Source organism: Populus nigra, chromosome 8 (genome assembly GCF_951802175.1).
Source record: "Populus nigra chromosome 8, ddPopNigr1.1, whole genome shotgun sequence".
NCBI lineage: Eukaryota > Viridiplantae > Streptophyta > Magnoliopsida > Malpighiales > Salicaceae > Populus > Populus nigra.
This window is the reverse complement of record NC_084859.1, coordinates 12,893,042-12,911,832: the sequence shown is the minus strand read 5'-3', so window position 1 is coordinate 12,911,832 and position 18,791 is coordinate 12,893,042. Positions and strand designations below refer to the sequence as shown.

Here is an 18,791-nt window from a genome sequence, read left to right as displayed (position 1 = left end):
TCTGTGGTAGCTAGGGCCAGCTAATCCATCCTTGTCCTTGTCATCAATGTTTTCCTGTAAATGTCTGAATTTGTGAGCTTTGGGGAGATAGAGCGATGAGCACTTGAAAGAGGGATCGAGAAAGGCTGTTGACTGACGAAACATCGGCTGCTGTATGGAATTTGAGAAAAACAAAGGCGGCATTGGATTTGGAGCAGTGATGGCAATCGGGTTGACAGCAGCAATAGCAGCAGTTGAAAAAGATACAAACTAGAAGCCAATATGTTTTAGGGCTCCAAGCAGAGCCTTATATATGTTTATCTTTAAGGTTCAAAAGAGAAGTTTTGGCAATGTTATGTTTTTGCGGATCTGTTTTTAGTCCAAGTCAGCTTTGAATTTTTATTTTAATCCAAATAATTATTTTATTTATTTTATAATTCCTGGATTTGTACGATGAGAAAGAAAGTTATTGAAATAAGGAGAGAGAAACTTGTTTGTAAGTCACATTTCAACAACCAAAATAAGAGAACAGAGAAAATGCATAACTAATCTCAAAATTTTTTGAATTTTTATTTTTATTTAAAATCTTATTTTATTCATTTTCCAGTTTGAAAAATAAAAAAAAAATTATCAAAAAATTAAACAAAAATATTACTGCATATTAACCACTTTTTATAAAACAAAAAGGCTTATATTCATGTTAAAAAATAACATTCGATGAGAGGATTTTGATTGTGATATTTTTTTCTATAAACATTATTGAAAAGACATTTATATGGTTGTTTAGATTTTTATATTTTTAGTGGGTTTCTGGTGTTTTTAAATTGATAAATGGTTCATGAAAGTTTATATGATATTTTAGATATTTTTTTCACAATATAAATAACATGTTTATCAAAAACAACATATTTAATTATAAAATCATAATGTTTTAAAATGAATTTATACCATAACTTGTGAACTTATCCACGACATATATTTGTCTTTCATGCAAGGTTGATAATTTCGTTTCGGAAGGTGTTTTGTTTTTTTAATTAGAATATAATTTTTTGGTTTCAAAGTGTTTCGGCGTGTCATTTCGAGATTGTATTTTTCACACATATACACACACACACACACACACACACACACACACACACACACACACACACACACACACACATATATATATATAATTCAACAAACATAATTCAAATTCAAGATAAATTAATTATAAATTATGCAATACAAACACAATGTCAAATAAATATAATTTTAAAATTTAAAATATTTCTAAATAGTCAAGATTAAATAGAACTTTAACTTAAAATAATTCAACTTAAATACAATACCAAAATATTATAAAAGTAAAATGTTTTAACAGATTCAAACCCAAACTTTTCACTTCTAAAAGATAAAGGGAAGCCACACAAGTCATTCACGTCAAAACTCCATGACAATTAATTCTTGAACGAAGGTAGAGAGGGTTGTAATCTGAGTGTAACATTTAGGCTAACACACGAACACTATCCAAGTAATTTTTTTAACCCTTATTAAACTATAAGTTTTGTTTGAAACCCTTTTAAATTTTTTTCAATTTACTTATTCAATATCACGAAGAGGTCATGCTTTTTAAATTATTATTTTATAATTTTTTATTTTTTTAACGTGCTAATATAAAAAAATTCTTTTAAATTTCTTTCAGTTTACTTATTCAATATAACGAGGAGGTCATGCTTTTTAAATTATTATTTTATAATTTTTTATTTTTTTAACGTGCTAATATAAAAAAAATTATTATTTTTTAAAATTATTTTAATATATTTTTAAATAAAAAATACTTAAAAAAAAATAACCATTGCGCCGATCTAAAACACTATCACGAAGACCGCTATCTGAATTGATTCTGAAATAGTGGGCGGGCAAGAATATATTTTTTATAATATCTACCAAAATATTATATTGGTTGATATTCCCAAACAATGTTAAGGCTCAGCGCATTTAAAAAAAGAAAAACAATTCTCCATAGTGCTCTGCGGAGCGATACGCTCAAGAGTCAAGATGCATGAGTTGACTCAAGGCCACTCGAAAATTCTCGATCGACTTAGTTGTCGGGGTGCATGAGAATGTGATTCTATTTATTATAAAAATATTTTTTATTTAAAAATATATTAAAATAATATATTTTTTATTTTTTTAAAAAATATTTTTAATATTAGTACATTAAAACATCTAAAAATAAAAAAAAATTTAATTTTTTTTTTCAAAAATATCTTTAAAATATAAAAATAAATAGAATAGATATCCGACTTACAAACCACGCCAGCCAATATTATCCGTCCAATTGGAGCAGTATCCATTAAATAAATAAATTTATCAGTAATAATATATACTATCTGACCAAATAAATAAATCTATAGGAAAGAAAAAAACCTGTAATTCAATGTTTTTATTGTTTTTTTTTTATAAACACTATTGTTTTCCGTGGAGCACGGGTCACAAGTCTATTTTATATAGAAAAGAGAAAAAAATTTCACCCATAGAAACGAATGACCGATCCATGGGCTGATTTTGGGGCAAAAAAATCTGGTTGCTTAGGCAAGTCAGATTGCAGATGGTTTTTGACAGCCATGGCTACCAGATAAAAAATCTTTAAATCTTTTGAAAATTACAATGAAATTAAACAGCAGAGAAGAAGAAGTGGATATATCTTTTATGAATCTATGGACTAAAATAAAGTTTAATAAAAAATAGTTGCACCAAATGCGAAAGCGTCGTGCATTGAACGAGAAGAGATAGTGCGAGATTTCAAATCATTCACGTCAAAACGCTATGACAATAAATTCTTGAATGAATGTAGAGAGGGTTGGAATTTGAGTGTCACATTTAGGTTAACGCACGAACACCACCTAATTAATATTTTTTAACCCTTAATTAAACTATAATTTTTGTTTATCACCCCTTTAAATTCCATTTAGTTTTTTTTTATATAATCATCGAGAGTATATTAAGAAGGTCATAAAACGAATAGCCAAAGAGAAATACAAGGGATATATATATATAAAAAAAACTGATCTACTACAGCAAATAACAAGAAGACTACCTAAGATTTCTTATTACACCATAATTTAATGCCATCAGAAGATCTTAAGAGGTAATTTCCTGTATAATTGAATTCCATTTAGTTTACTCATTCAATATCATGAGGAGGTCATATTTTTTTTAAGGATAATAAGAAATAGTCCAGTGCCTTTTATATTATAATCATATTCAAAATTTATTTTTATTGAGATATTAACGGAGAATAATTTTTTGATCTCTTAACATTTTATAAAAAAGATGTGCAACTCATATTTTATTCAACCAAAGAAATAGAAGGAATGTAATAGATATTGGTGTCAATGAATGTTTTGTTAGAAGAGGGGAGTTCAATGAAGAATGAAGATGAATTTACCCTTTGACCATGCCAAAAAAATAGATTAAGGTCATAAATTTATTATTATTATTGTTTTGTTTGATTTTTTATTTTTAGATTGATTAAAGAATATTTTGTAGTTGAAAATGAAATTATTAATATTTATATGATATTTTTAGGATTTGTTTTGGTTAAAATAAGTTGAAATTTGGATTTGATTCAATAAATTTTCATGCCCGAAATGAAATATATGAAATGAAACTGGATCATTTTAACTGAAATTTATTCAAAAAATTCATAATAAACTAAGAGTTAAAATAAGATAAAAATTATTCTATTTTTTTATATATTTTAAATTGATACGAAATGTCTTGAACACTTCAATCGAAATGAATTGGAATTGAGAACCTTGCTTTCATGAGATGTCTCGCTTTTCCTTCAAGGAAACATCCCAATTATTAATATATCATTATTTTTTTCTCTTGACGAATATGATCAATTAGCCCTCTAAAAGAGGTCGCACCGCACGATCTGAGCAACAGATCGTGCGGTGACTGCGAGTCTCTCAAATTACTTAAAACAAGGAAAATGGAAGCTCCAAGTCACGGGCGCGTTGAATAAAAGTTACAGACCGAAGATTCATCGGCTGTTTCCATACCCCTACCTGGAGATTTCGATCAAGTGCCTTCCGGTGCAATTATATCTATAAATTGGGCGACGCGCGCTGCTCGATTTCCCATCATCCCAAGCCCGGAGGTAGTAGAAGCGTAACTTTCTAAGGTTGCGTTTCATGCGTGTGAAGATCGTGGTTTTGAAGTAGAATCAGAAAGAAGAACCAGTCGGAGCTATATACAATGGATCAGTGCACCAGGAATGCCTTCGCTGAAGAAAGATCGACTGCGAACAAGGCTCAGGTATGTGATTTATTTTTATATTTTTTTTAATTTTACCAAAGGTCAATATTGCTTTGGATGAAAGAATTAGGGGTCCCGGATAAGTCTTGAAGCCCAGAATGTGCTCGACACTTTCTCTAGCCTGTACATGCATGAAGTTCTTTGACTTCTCAATCGATCTTAGATCGGAGAAATGATTAGATATATGGAAGAAGATTATACTCTATTTTTCGCATAAATATATATGAAACCGGTTATAAAAGAAATTGTTCGTGAATTTATGAAGGAGAATACATGCATCTCCTAGCTAGTGTAGGGACGCATAACCCAAGCACTTAATATTAGATGAAGTCTAATTAATGATTTTATATTATTCTTTCAAAACACTAATTAATCCATACCTTTGGTTCTTACCTTCTTTTTTTCTTGGCGTGCAGAAAAGGAAAAGAACTGGCAAAAAACATGCAAACATGAGAAGATTAAAAGCAAAGATGGCAGAGATTGGTGAACAACAAAAACGTATTAAAAAGGGGCAAATGGAAATCAGAGAGAAGTTTGAAGAGATTGAATTTGAATGCGATCAACTGAGAAAAGAAACGTTGCTTATATCACAACAGGCTGCGTGCAATCAACAACGCCTGAATCTAATGCTCAAGATCGTGAAAGCACGAGAAGACAATAATTTGTCTGAAGCTGACAGGCTTATTCAATGTCTTCGGTTAGTTTCGCCTGACTCTCCTTAATTAACCTTCTTTCTTTCTCTATGGCTCTTATGTTTTTTAATTGTAATTCTTTCATCAGCACATTACTTAACTCTTTTTATCTGAATAAAAGAAACTCTTTAGCTAACAAGTTTGGAGTTCAAGAACTGCCAATCATTTTATTTCCAGAAAAACAGAAGAATTGAAGTTCAAGCTTGATGATTAACTTTGATCGTTTGTTTTTACTTTATAATTTTCAGAGAAGGCATGATGAAGCAAACATGGAAAAAATTATGAATATGTTCAGATGCAAGGGATGAATCAATGAGAAGAACAAATAATAAAGGTCCCGGCCGTCCATTTCAGCACTGGAGTATTAAAAATGGCTTGTGTTCTAGCTATATATCAATGGCAACAGCAGACTTTTGTTAAAAAAAAAATTAAATAAATAAATTTTCGACTTCCATGGTTGAGTGTCATTGAGTAGTACCCTACTGTCGAGGTGAGGCAGCTAGCATTATAGAATCGCCCCTTCTAAGTCTCTGTAACCGGTTTAAGTGTGTTTGGTTTGAAAAAAATAATTTAATAAAAATTAATTTTAATTGATATTGGTTTGATATTTATATATGACTGATTAAAATTGTGGTTGAAATTAAGATCGAATAAAAAGTAGTTTAATATGTTTGGTTAAAAATAATTTTAAAATTGAGGTTATAAAATAACTAAAAAATATATATTAATATTGATGATTTTTAATTTAAATATTATAGATTTAACTATATTATTACATCATAAAATAAATAATATTTTTATATCAAATATTTTTTATTGTTCTATTAACCTATTTAAAATTTCATCACGTATGAAATTCATCCGATAAAAATTATAGTTTTCATGATTTTTTAAGCGTGTAATAAAATCAGGTAAAATATCATCAAGAACAAAATTAAGATTACGATCAAATTTTATAAATGTAATGTCATCATGTGATTTTTTTTAATTTATTTAGTGTCATTAAATAATATTAAATATTAGTTTTTCAAGTAAAATATAATTAAAAAAAATTAAATTTTTTTTTATTGGATCTAGTCCAATCAAAATAATAAAAAATAAAATTTAGAAGGGATCCGGTCCGGCTAGACAATGAAAAACATCTTCATTGTCTCCACACAGTGGAGAGTGGATATTCACTCTCCACTGTTTATTTTTGTAAAAGTGAATAGCTCCGCTATTTATTTTTACAAAAGTAAACAGCTACATATGGAGGTAGAGAGAAGTAGCTTGAAACTGCTATTTGCTGACCTGCATTCAAAATCCAAAACATAGTGGGTCCCTCATGAAATAAATCACCTAATTACTAAACACTTGTTTTTCATGGTTTGCTTTAAAAACAGAAACAACCATGTAAATAAATACCTTCTTAAATAAGGTAGAATATATGGTTTGATTTGATAAATCCAACTGAAAGGTGATCTTGTTGTTAAAAAAAAAAAAAAAAAGTGCCCATGGATTGTATTCTCGCAGTTTGATGGAATCCAAGAACTACTGTGTCAGGTTTCAGGAAATTAATGCTTTCTTCTTTCCCACCGTAAAAAGAAGTGCCCATGGATTGGGTGCGTGGAGGTAACATCTGATCAAATCTGGGTGGCTTTTCTTCTCGATTTACAAGGATATTGGGATTTATTATAATCTTTTTATTATCTTGATATATAAATGCCCCCACTGATTTCACAGACGCTGTTTTTAGTCTTACCTAGCTACTCTTTCGCTGTTAGTTTTCACTACCTAAATATGCCCACTTGTCATACTTGCTGGTGGGATAATTTATTTTTTCCAGTCAAAAAAATTAAATATATAAAGTTTTTTAACATGATTTTTGATATAAAAATATTATATCGTGGATCAATATATATATATATATATATATATATATGTAAACAACAACAAAAAAATACTAGATTAACTTAGGCTAAACCCACTAGACAATGATTTTACTCTACCTATAGTTTTGATTTAGTGAGTTTGTAGGTTGTCATATTTGATTTGTTTTAACTGATGCAATCCTTGCATTTTTCTACTAATTTGGTGATCGTGCGCCTACAGATATCCATCGATCATGATGCTCTTGCAGAGTCAAGATTGTCGCACCATTTGGCAGGATGCAGTTGCAGCAGCTACCAAAAACCAGGACCGCGAGGTCCAATAACCGTGTCATTTCTTCTTCACCTGCCGTCAGGGGTGAGCAATATTCATTAAAAAAGCTGATTATATGGTTTTTTAATATTAATTTATATAGATAGGAAATTGTTGTCCACCATGAACACGTCAACCTAAAGTTCTTAGAGCAAGACTTTCTCAATCAAAAACCATCCTCTGTTATGAGCACATCGATCTTTTATGACCTTCAGCCATGATAAGGTTTTTGGAATTGGCGGGGCCGTCCAGAGCGCGTAAAAGTGTTTTTGTGGCTAGCTAGCTTTGCATGGGAAGTTACTTGCTAATGAGCAACGCACAGGTTCATATATATATATATATATATATATATATATATATATATATATATAAAGTGGAGGAGTGTTTGGAAGGAATGTTGAGACTGTTAAGTTGTTGAAATTGTCAAAGTTTATTCTGTTAATAATTCCTATTAAGTGGAACACGTAAACTAAGTCTTTAACTGATTTTCTTGTTTGTTACGTACCATGTAAAATGTGGGTTGTTATGGTTTCCACCTTATCATCACTATGTAAGGCTTATATAAGCCAACAGTTGTTTTGAATTCAATAAGAGAGAATTGTCAGATAATTGTTTTGTGCTTAGAATTTCCATATCAGAGCAGGTCACAGGATCAGTGACAAGAAACCGCAGTTTCTTAAGAAGAGTGTAAAACATCAAAGAGTGTAAAGATCACAGAGAGAGTCTTAATATGGCAGCTGAAAATACTTTTGCTCAACCTGCAATTCTTAAGTTCGATGGTTATTACGATCATGGGTCCATGCTTATGAAAAAATTTCTTCGTTCAAAAAGAGTACTGGAGTTTTGGTTGAGAATGGCATTTCTATCACAGCAGAATCCTTGTCCTTGTCATCAATGTTTTGGACCCCCATCGCGTGAGAATGGGTTTGGACCCCCATCTGTAGTAGCTAGGGCCAGCTAATCCATCCTTGTCCTTGTCATCAATGTTTTCCTGTAAATGTCTGAATTTGTGAGCTTTGGGGAGATAAAGTGATGAGCACTTGAAAGAGGGATCGAGAAAGGCTGTTGACTGACGAAACATCGGCTGCTGTATGGAATTTGAGAAAAAAGGCATCGGATTTGGAGCAGTGATGGCTATCGGGTTGACAGTAGCAATAGCAGCAGTTGCAAAAGAAGTCATCAGGTTTGTTGCAGCAACAACAGCAGAGGAGGAAGAACTTGATGAATGATGATGATGATGAGGAGGAGTTTTGAGTTTCTGTTGTTGGCTTGTTGCTGTTAGGGTTCTAAAGGGGTGCCTGAGATCTGTACAGTAAAGTCTCGAGTTCGGATATATATTTTTTATTTGGGATAGCTAAGATTTTACTCACTCACTTCAACCTATAAAATATGCTTTTTAGAAGTGAAGTTTTCTCGAATCCAAAAAAAAATTGTTGATGTTAGGATTAATGCTATGATACAATTTAATTAAAGAGGCTATAAACATGTTGAGATATAAACTAGAAGCCGATATGTTTTAGGGCTCCAAGCAGAACCTTATATATGTTTATATTTAAGGTTCAAAAGAGAAGTTTTGGCAGTGTTATGTTTTTACGGATCTGTCTTTAGTCCACGTCGGCTTTGAATTTTTATTTTAACCTAAATAATTATTTTATTTATTTTATAGATATTCCTCGATTTGTATGATGAGAAAGAAAGTTATTGAAAAATAAATAAGAAGAGAGAAACTTATTTGATAGTCATATTTCAACAACCAAAATAAAAGGGAATAATATAAGATACAAAGAAAATGCATAACTAATCTCAAAATTTTTTGAATTTTTATTTTTATTTAAAATTTTATTTTATTCATTTTTCAGTTTATAAATTTAAAAAATAAAAGAAAAAGTTATTGAAACATTAAAAATAAAAAGTTGTTGGACATTAATCATTTTTCATAAAACAAAAGAACTTATATTTATGTTAAAAAATAACGTTCAATGAGAGGATTTTGATTTTGATTGTGATAATTTTTTCTTTAAACATGATTGAAAAGACATATCAATGGTTGTTTAGATTTATTTATTTTATCAATGGTTGTTTAGATTTTTATATTTTAATGAGTTTTAGGTGTTTTTAAATTGATAAGTGGTTTAAGAAAGTTTTTATGGTATTTTAGAGATTTTTTTCATAATATAAATAACATGTTTACCGAAAACAACATATTTAATTTATAAAATCATAATGTTTTAAAATGAATTTATACCATAACTTAAAAAGAAGAGGAAAGGAAGGTTTGGATTATTAATGAAAGACAATTTGAAAAAAACGAATTGGATCTCGCAATAGGCCCAAGTGGAATAAAAGCCTTTCTCTTCTTTGTTTCCTTTGTTGTTTGCAAATAAGATTAGTAATCGAAAAAATAGAATACAAAAAAAATTTTGAGTGAACTTTTCCACGACATATATTTGTCTTTTATGAAAGGTTGTTTATTCCGTTTCAAAAAGTATTTTGTTTTTTCAATTGGAATGAAATGTTTCGTTAATTTAGAGTATTTTAGCATGCCATTTCGAGATTGTATTGTTTATATACACACACGCAGATATATATATAATTCAATAAATATAATTCAAATTTAAGATAAATTAATTATAAATCATGCAATACAAACACAATGTCAAATAAATATAATTTAAAAATTTAAAATATTTCTAAATAGTGAAGATTAAATAAAACTTTAATTTCAAGTAATTCAACTTAAATAAAATATCAAAATATTATAAAAGTAAAATGTTTTAACAAAAAAAAAACATAAATTAAACCAGAACTTTTCACTTCTAAAAGATAAAGGGAAGCCGCACAAGCTGTTCATGTCAAAACGCTATAGCAATTAATTCTTGAATGAAGGTAGAGGGGGTTGGAATTTGAGTGTCACATTTAGGTTAACGCACGAACACCACCTAATTAATATTTTTTTAACCCTTAATTAAACTATAAGTTTTGTTTGTCACCCCTTTAAATTCCATTCAGTTTACTCATTCAATATAACGAGGAGGTCATATTTTTTTTTAAGGATAATAAAAAATAGTCCAGCGCCTTTTATATTATAATCATATTGCAAAATATATTTTTATTGAGATATTAATAAATAATAATTTTTTGATCTTTTAACATTTTATAAAAAAAATATGCAACGCATGTTTTATTCAACCAAAGAAATAGAAGGAATGTAATAGATATTGGTGTCAATGAATGTTTTGTTAGAAGAGGGGAGTTCAATAAAGATGAATTTATCCTTTGACCATGCCAAAAAAATAAATTAGAGTCCATAAATTTATTATTATTATTATTATTGTTTTATTTGATTTTTTAATTTTAGATTGATTAAAGAATGTTTTGTAATTGAAAATGGAATTATTCATATTTATATGGTATTTTTATGATTTGTTTTGGTTAAAATAAGTTGAAGTTTGGATTTGATTCAATAAATTTTTATGCCCGAAATGAAATATATGAAATGAAACTGGAATATTTTGACTGAAATTTATTCAAAAAATTCATAATAAACTAAGAGTTAAAATAAAATAAAAATTATTCTATTTTGTTTTATTTTTTAAATTTATACGAAATGTCTTGAACACTTCAATCGAAATGAATTGGAATTGAGAACCTTGCTTTCATGAGATGTCTCGCTTTTCCTTCAAGGAAACATCCCAATTATTAATATATCATTATTTTTTTCTCTCGACGAATATGATCAATTAGCCCTCTAAAAGCGGTCGCGCCGCACGATTTGAGCAACAGATCGTGCGAGACTGCGAGTCTCTCAAATTACTTAAACAAGGAAAATGGAAGCTCCAAGTCACGGGCGCGTTGAATAAAAGTTACAGACCGAAGATTCATCGGCTGTTTCCATACCCCTACCTGGAGATTTCGATGAGAAGTGTTTTTTGGTGCAATTATATCTATAAATTGGGCGCTGCTCGATTTCCAATCATCCCAAGCCCGGTGGTAGTAGAAGCGTAACTTTCTAAGGTTGCGTTTCATGCGTGTGAAGATCGTGGTTTTGAAGTAGAATAAGAAAGAATTAGAACCAGTCGGAGCTATATACAATGGATCAGTGCACCAGGAATGCCTTCGCTGAAGAAAGATCGACTGCGAACAAGGCTCAGGTATGTGATTTATTTTTATATTTTTTTTAATTTTACCAAAGGTCAATATTGCTTTGGATGAAAGAATTAGGGGTCCCGGATAAGTCTTGAAGCCCAGAATGTGCTCGACACTTTCTCTAGCCTGTACATGCATGAAGTTCTTTGACTTCTCAATCGATCTTAGACGGGAGAAATTATTAGATATATGGAAGAAGATTATACTCTATTTTTCGCATAAATATATATGAAACCGGTTATAAAAGAAATTGTTCGTGAATCCAAACCTTTATGAAAGAGAATACATGCATCTCCTAGCTAGTGTAGGGATGCATAAACCAAGCACTTAATATTAGATGAAGTCTAATTAATGATTTTATATTATTCTTTCTAAACACTAATCCATACCTTTTATAGTTCACATGATTCACCATTTAACTTGCATACATATCAAATTTCTCTAAATTAATTATAATTGTTCTGAAATTGAAGTTCATTTTATAATTCAAACACTTGTTAGCTAGCTTCTTCTCCCTTGTCTTTTGAGCTTGTGGGATTCCTGCAATTACTTTAATTCATTTATTAATTGGTCGATTAAACTGCTCCAGCCGTCCATGTCCTCTTTTTAGATTCTTTTCCTCAATCTCTTCAGTGTGTGAGGAACTCTAAATAGGCATTTTATTGTCATTGCCTAGACTTTATATATATATATATATATATATATATATATATATATATATATATATATATATATATATAAAATTTCTCATGGCATGTATAATGTTTAGTGGATGGTGATCGCACACTAATATGGACTCTTTACATTTTCTTTCTCATACGAATCTCTTTATCTATTTTGACGGAAAGAAATGTCGATTATCGGTGCAATATTCTGTCTATGCTTACAACAAAAGTCTCGAATGAACTATTAAAGGTTCAACTTTCTTTTTAACTTCATTTGTATTTAGTTCTTACCTTCTTTTTTTCTTGGCGTGCAGAAAAGGAAAAGAACTGGCAAAAAACATGCAAACATGAGAAGATTAAAAGCAAAGATGGCAGAGATTGGTGAACAACAAAAACGTATTAAAAAGGGGCAAATGGAAATCAGAGAGAAGTTTGAAGAGATTGAATTTGAATGCGATCAACTGAGAAAAGAAACGTTGCTTATATCACAACAGGCTGCGTGCAATCAACAACGCCTGAATCTAATGCTCAAGATCGTGAAAGCACGAGAAGACAATAATTTGTCTGAAGCTGACAGGCTTATTCAATGTCTTCGGTTAGTTTCGCCCGACTCTCCTTAATTAACCTTCTTTCTTTCTCTATGGCTCTTATGTTTTTTAATTGTAATTCTTTCATCAGCACATTACTTAACTCTTTTTATCTGAATAAAAGAAACTCTTTAGCTAACAAGTTTGGAGTTCAAGAACTGCCCATCATTTTATTTCCAGAAAAACAGAAGAATTCAAGTTGAAGCTTGATGATTAACTTTGATCGTTTGTTTTTACTTTATAATTTTCAGAGAAGGCATGATGAAGCAAACATGGAAAAAATTATGAATATGTTCAGATGCAAGGGATGAATCAATGAGAAGAACAAATAATAAAGGTCCCGGCCGTCCATTTCAGCACTGGAGTATTAAAAATGGCTTGTGTTCTAGCTATATATCAATGGCAACAGCAGACTTTTGTTAAAAAAAAAATTAAATAAATAAATTTTCGACTTCCATGGTTGAGTGTCATTGAGTAGTACCCTACTGTCGAGGTGAGGCAGCTAGCATTATAGAATCGCCCCTTCTAAGTCTCTGTAACCGGTTTAAGTGTGTTTGGTTTGAAAAAATTAATTTAATAAAAATTAATTTTAATTGATAATGGTTTGATATTTATATATGACTGATTAAAATTGTGGTTGAAATTAAGATCGAATAAAAAGTAGTTTAATATGTTTGGTTAAAAATAATTTTAAAATTGAGGTTATAAAATAACTAAAAAATATATATTAATATTGATGATTTTTAATTTAAATATTATAGATTTAACTATATTATTACATCATTAAATAAATAATATTTTTATATCAAATTTTTTTTATTGTTCTATTAACCTATTTAAAATTTCATCACGTATGAAATTCATCCGATAAAAATTATAGTTTTCATGATTTTTTAAGTGTGTAATAAAATCAGGTAAAATATCATCAAGAACAAAATTAAGATTACGATCAAATTTTATAAATGTAATGTCATCATGTGATTTTTTTTAATTTATTTAGTGTTATTAAATAATATTAAATATTAGTTTTTCAAGTAAAATATAATTAAAAAAAATTAAATTTTTTTTTATTGGATCTAGTCCAATCAAAATAATAAAAAATAAAATTTAAAAGGGATCCGGTCCGGCTAGACAATGAAAAACATCTTCACTGTCTCCACACAGTGGAGAGTGGATATTCACTCTCCACTGTTCATTTTTGTAAAAGTGAACAGCTCCGCTATTTATTTTTACAAAAGTAAACAGCTATATATGGAGGTAGAGAGAAGTAGCTTGAAACTGCTATTTGCTGACCTGCATTCAAAACCTAAAACACAGTGGGTCCCTCATGAAATAAATCACCTAATTACTAAACACTTGTTTTTCATGGTTTGCTTTAAAAACAGAAACAACCGTGTAAATAAATACCTTCTTAAATAAGGTAGAATATATGATTTGATTTGATAAATCCAACTGAAAGGTGATCTTGTTGTTAAAAAAAAAAAAAAAGAAGTGCCCATGGATTGTATTCTCGCAGTTTGATGGAATCCAAGAACTACTGTGTCAGGTTTCAGGAAATTAATGCTTTCTTCTTTCCCACAGTAAAAAGAAGTGCCCATGGATTGGGTGCGTGGAGGTAACATCTGATCAAATCTGGGTGGCTTTTCTTCTCGATTTACAAGGATATTGGGATTTATTATAATCTTTTTATTATCTTGATATATAAATGCCCCCACTGATTTCACAGACGCTGTTTTTAGTCTTACCTAGCTACTCTTTCGCTATTAGTTTTCACTACCTAAATATGCCCACTTGTCATGATTGCTGGTGGGATAATTTATTTTTTCCAGTAAAAAAAATTAAATATATAAAGTTTTTTAACATGATTTTGGATATAAAAATATTATATCGTGGATCAATATATATATGTAAACAACAACAAAAGAAATACTAGATTAATTAACTTAGGCTAAACCCGCTGGCTAACTCTACGACAATGATTTTACTCTACCTAGTGAGTTTATAGGTTGTCATATTTGATTTGTTTTAACTGATGCAATCCTTGCATTTTTCTACTAATTTGGTGATCGTGCGCCTCCAGGATCCATCGATCATGATGCTCTTGCAGAGTCAAGATTATATGGTTTTTTAATATTTATATAGATAGGAAATTGTTGTCCATCATGAACACGGCAACCTAAAGTTCTGAGAGCAAGACTTCCTCAATCAAAAACCATCCCCTCTATTATGAGCACATCTTTTATGACCTTCAGCCATGATAATAATCAATTAAAGAGCATAGTTCTTGAATGTAATGTTCACGAGATAGAATTGTGAATTTAAGAGAAAAAAAAGGAATTGCCAACCTTGTTCTGTATTATTAAGTCTGTCGCAACTACATTATATATAAGATTATTTTTCTATATTGTCCTAAGCTAATTCTGGAATAAGAGTTACAATAGAAATACATATCTTTGACAGCATATGTTTCCTACAGGATATGTATATACTCTAGGAGGTACTGCTGTTTTCTGGAATTCTACCTTGCAAAAGATCGTCGCTCTTTCAACAACAGAAGCTGAATATGTTGCAGTCTCAGAATCTGCAAAAAAGATCGTATGGCTGCAGAGTTTTCTGAAAGAATTGGGCAAGATGAATGGAAAGGGTACTTTGTATAGCGACAGTCAGAGTGCAATCTTCCTTGCCAAGAATCCAGCATTTCACTCTAGGACTAAGCATATTCAGATCAAATATCACTTCATTCGACAATTGCTAGACGATGAAGAACTAATGCTAGAAAAGGTCTGTGGAAGCATGAATCCAGCTGACATGTTAACCAAAGGAGTTACACTTGATAAACTGAAGTTGTGTAAAACTTCAGTTGGCCTTCAAGGATAAAAGATGATTTCATTGTTTGTCTCCAAGTGGGAGATTGTTAGCAAGTGGAAGACAAACAATGTCCCACCATATGTAAGTGGGAATACCTAATCTCCCACTTGACACATGGTGGAGGACATAATCAACGGCATAAATCATTTATGCCTCTTCACTACCATATATATATACATATGTATGCTCATTGAAATGTTGTAGAGTGGCAGAGAAGAGTGAAAACATAGAGAGAAAAACGTGAGAGAGAGAGCTTGAGTTGAGTAGAGAAGATTTTCTCCTCCTCCTTGTTTTGTTGTTTGTATTGTTTCTAAGCTTGATTAATACAAACCAGTAGCTCCGTAGAGTAGGCAAGTTGTCGAACCATGTAAATTTGTGTGTGATTGAGTTCTGGAATTACCCAACATAGTGGAGTCACTCTCCACTGCTCACTTAAGTGAACACTGGAGAGTATATTATACTCTCCACTGCATGGGATGTTGATGCAGAGAAGGGGAAGCAATTGAGAGCTGCTTTCTCTTTTAGAAACCGTTTGGGAACGCGGTGCATATGGTGTTCCCAAAAAAGTTAATATATTTTTTTTGCTAAAATTTAATATGGCTTGTATGTTTTGCATCTTTTTGATGTGCTGATGTCAAAAATAATTTTAAAAAAATAAAAAAAACATCATTGGCATGCATTTCGGTACGAAAAATTATTTAAAAAGCAACCGCTATTACACTGCCAAACATACTCTTAGATAGTGTTTGGCTCTGCGTTAGCTTCTGCTTTTTTTGTCAAACGCAATAGCATGATGTTTGGCTATGGGACCCACGATGTTTCACCTGCGGTTTTGTGCAAGCAATTTTTTCCTACTTTTCTTGCACTGTTCATGTTAATTGCACTGTTCAATGAACAGTGCAATTCTCTCGCACTGTTTACTTGCACTGCGTGACCTTAATTATTATTATTATTATTATTATTATTATTATTATTATTATTTTGTAGTGTGTTAATTTTTTTAATATTTTTTTTAAAAAAATTAGTTTAGAGTGAATTTTATACCTGATAATATTTTATCTAATTTTATTATACGCTAAAGTAATTATAAAAACTGTAATTCTTATCGGATGCATTTCGTACATAATGGAATTGTAGATGCTTTCATGGAATAATAAAAAAATATTTCATATTAAGTATGATTTATTTCATGATGTAATAGTAATAGTTAAATCAATAATATTTAAATTAAACATCATCAATATTAATATATATTTTTTAAAATTATTTTATAACCTCAATTTTAAAAGAATTTTTAACCAAACATATTAAACTATTTTTTTTTAACCTTAATTTCAACCAAAATTTTAATCAAATATTTATTTTTTTAAACTAACCTCAACTAAAAATACTTTTTATAAAATAATTTTTTTCAAATCGAAACTACCACAATTCCAAACATTCTTTTAATCCCGATACTCTTAATGCCGAGGTTGAAACACAATTTATATGGGTCCTACATTAACAATAAAGTAAGTTTGCTTTAAAAGTTGCTGCACTCGCGTAAAAAGACGGACACTAATCAAATAAATAAATTTTCGACTTCCATGCTTGAGTGTCATTGAGTAGTGCGGTACCCTACTGTCGATGAGGCAGGGTTTGTGGTTTGATTGGGGGTTCTATACATATTCCAAGGCACGATTTTATTACTTGGGTGACCGGCCGGCCGGCCATCTTAAAATTAAGACTCTGTACTATGGAGATTGGAGAAGAATTAATATCGGTCGACTTCATTCCATGTTTGTCTGAAAATGAAGAAGAGAATAATCACATTTTCTTTGTATTCTCTGCTAATCAGAGGATCCAATACAGTTTGTTTGTTGCAGCTATGCAAAGTGGACTGATTGGTTTTGTATTCTCACAGTTTGATGGAATCTAAGAACTAAGAGCGAAAACCATTAATTCATCGAAAGAAAAGGCTTAATTAACAGTACTACTGTGTCAGGTTTCAGGAAATTAATGCTTTCTTCTTTCCCACCGTAAAAAGAAGTGCCCATGGATTGGGTGCGTGGAGGTAACATCTGATCAAATCTGGGTGGCTTTTCTTCTCGATTTACAAGGATATTGGGATTTATTATAATCTTTTTATTATCTTGATATATAAATGCCCCCACTGATTTCACAGACGCTGTTTTTAGTCTTACCTAGCTACTCTTTCGCTGTTAGTTTTCACTACCTAAATATGCCCACTTGTCATACTTGCTGGTGGGATAATTTATTTTTTCCAGTCAAAAAAATTAAATATATAAAGTTTTTTAACATGATTTTTGATATAAAAATATTATATCGTGGATCAATATATATATATATATATATATATATATATATATATATATATGTAAACAACAACAAAAAAATACTAGATTAACTTAGGCTAAACCCACTAGACAATGATTTTACTCTACCTATAGTTTTGATTTAGTGAGTTTGTAGGTTGTCATATTTGATTTGTTTTAACTGATGCAATCCTTGCATTTTTCTACTAATTTGGTGATCGTGCGCCTACAGATATCCATCGATCATGATGCTCTTGCAGAGTCAAGATTGTCGCACCATTTGGCAGGATGCAGTTGCAGCAGCTACCAAAAACCAGGACCGCGAGGTCCAATAACCGTGTCATTTCTTCTTCACCTGCCGTCAGGGGTGAGCAATATTCATTAAAAAAGCTGATTATATGGTTTTTTAATATTAATTTATATAGATAGGAAATTGTTGTCCACCATGAACACGTCAACCTAAAGTTCTTAGAGCAAGACTTTCTCAATCAAAAACCATCCTCTGTTATGAGCACATCGATCTTTTATGACCTTCAGCCATGATAAGGTTTTTGGAATTGGCGGGGCCGTCCAGAGCGCGTAAAAGTGTTTTTGTGGCTAGCTAGCTTTGCATGGGAAGTTACTTGCTAATGAGCAACGCACAGGTTCATATATATATATATATATATATATATATATATATATATATATATATATATATATATAAAGTGGAGGAGTGTTTGGAAGGAATGTTGAGACTGTTAAGTTGTTGAAATTGTCAAAGTTTATTCTGTTAATAATTCCTATTAAGTGGAACACGTAAACTAAGTCTTTAACTGATTTTCTTGTTTGTTACGTACCATGTAAAATGTGGGTTGTTATGGTTTCCACCTTATCATCACTATGTAAGGCTTATATAAGCCAACAGTTGTTTTGAATTCAATAAGAGAGAATTGTCAGATAATTGTTTTGTGCTTAGAATTTCCATATCAGAGCAGGTCACAGGATCAGTGACAAGAAACCGCAGTTTCTTAAGAAGAGTGTAAAACATCAAAGAGTGTAAAGATCACA

General features: G+C 30.6%; 2 protein-coding genes across 2 annotated transcripts; both read left to right on the top strand.

Annotated features, from left to right (window-relative positions):
- Positions 1-3,912: 3,912 nt before the first annotated feature.
- LOC133701397 (uncharacterized) lies at positions 3,913-5,586 on the top strand. The gene is made up of 3 exons (XM_062125302.1): positions 3,913-4,287; positions 4,704-4,984; positions 5,228-5,586. The coding sequence occupies exons 1-3, from the start codon at positions 4,228-4,230 to the stop codon at positions 5,262-5,264; spliced, it is 378 nt and encodes a 125-aa protein (XP_061981286.1). The 5' UTR covers positions 3,913-4,227; the 3' UTR covers positions 5,265-5,586.
- A 5,318-nt stretch (positions 5,587-10,904) lies between these two features.
- Positions 10,905-13,028, top strand: LOC133701430 (uncharacterized). The gene is made up of 3 exons (XM_062125343.1): positions 10,905-11,311; positions 12,286-12,566; positions 12,810-13,028. The coding sequence occupies exons 1-3, from the start codon at positions 11,252-11,254 to the stop codon at positions 12,844-12,846; spliced, it is 378 nt and encodes a 125-aa protein (XP_061981327.1). The 5' UTR covers positions 10,905-11,251; the 3' UTR covers positions 12,847-13,028.
- Positions 13,029-18,791: the final 5,763 nt, after the last annotated feature.

Bases quoted from the DNA above. Each gene is read 5' to 3' on its own strand.
- LOC133701397 (XM_062125302.1), top strand. From the start codon at position 4,228: ATGGATCAGTGCACCAGGAATGCCTTCGCTGAAGAAAGATCGACTGCG. The intron at 4,288-4,703 runs GTATGTGATTTA...CTTGGCGTGCAG, and splicing joins CGACTGCGAACAAGGCTCAG to AAAAGGAAAAGAACTGGCAA. The intron at 4,985-5,227 runs GTTAGTTTCGCC...TATAATTTTCAG, and splicing joins AGGCTTATTCAATGTCTTCG to AGAAGGCATGATGAAGCAAA.
- LOC133701430 (XM_062125343.1), top strand. From the start codon at position 11,252: ATGGATCAGTGCACCAGGAATGCCTTCGCTGAAGAAAGATCGACTGCG. The intron at 11,312-12,285 runs GTATGTGATTTA...CTTGGCGTGCAG, and splicing joins CGACTGCGAACAAGGCTCAG to AAAAGGAAAAGAACTGGCAA. The intron at 12,567-12,809 runs GTTAGTTTCGCC...TATAATTTTCAG, and splicing joins AGGCTTATTCAATGTCTTCG to AGAAGGCATGATGAAGCAAA.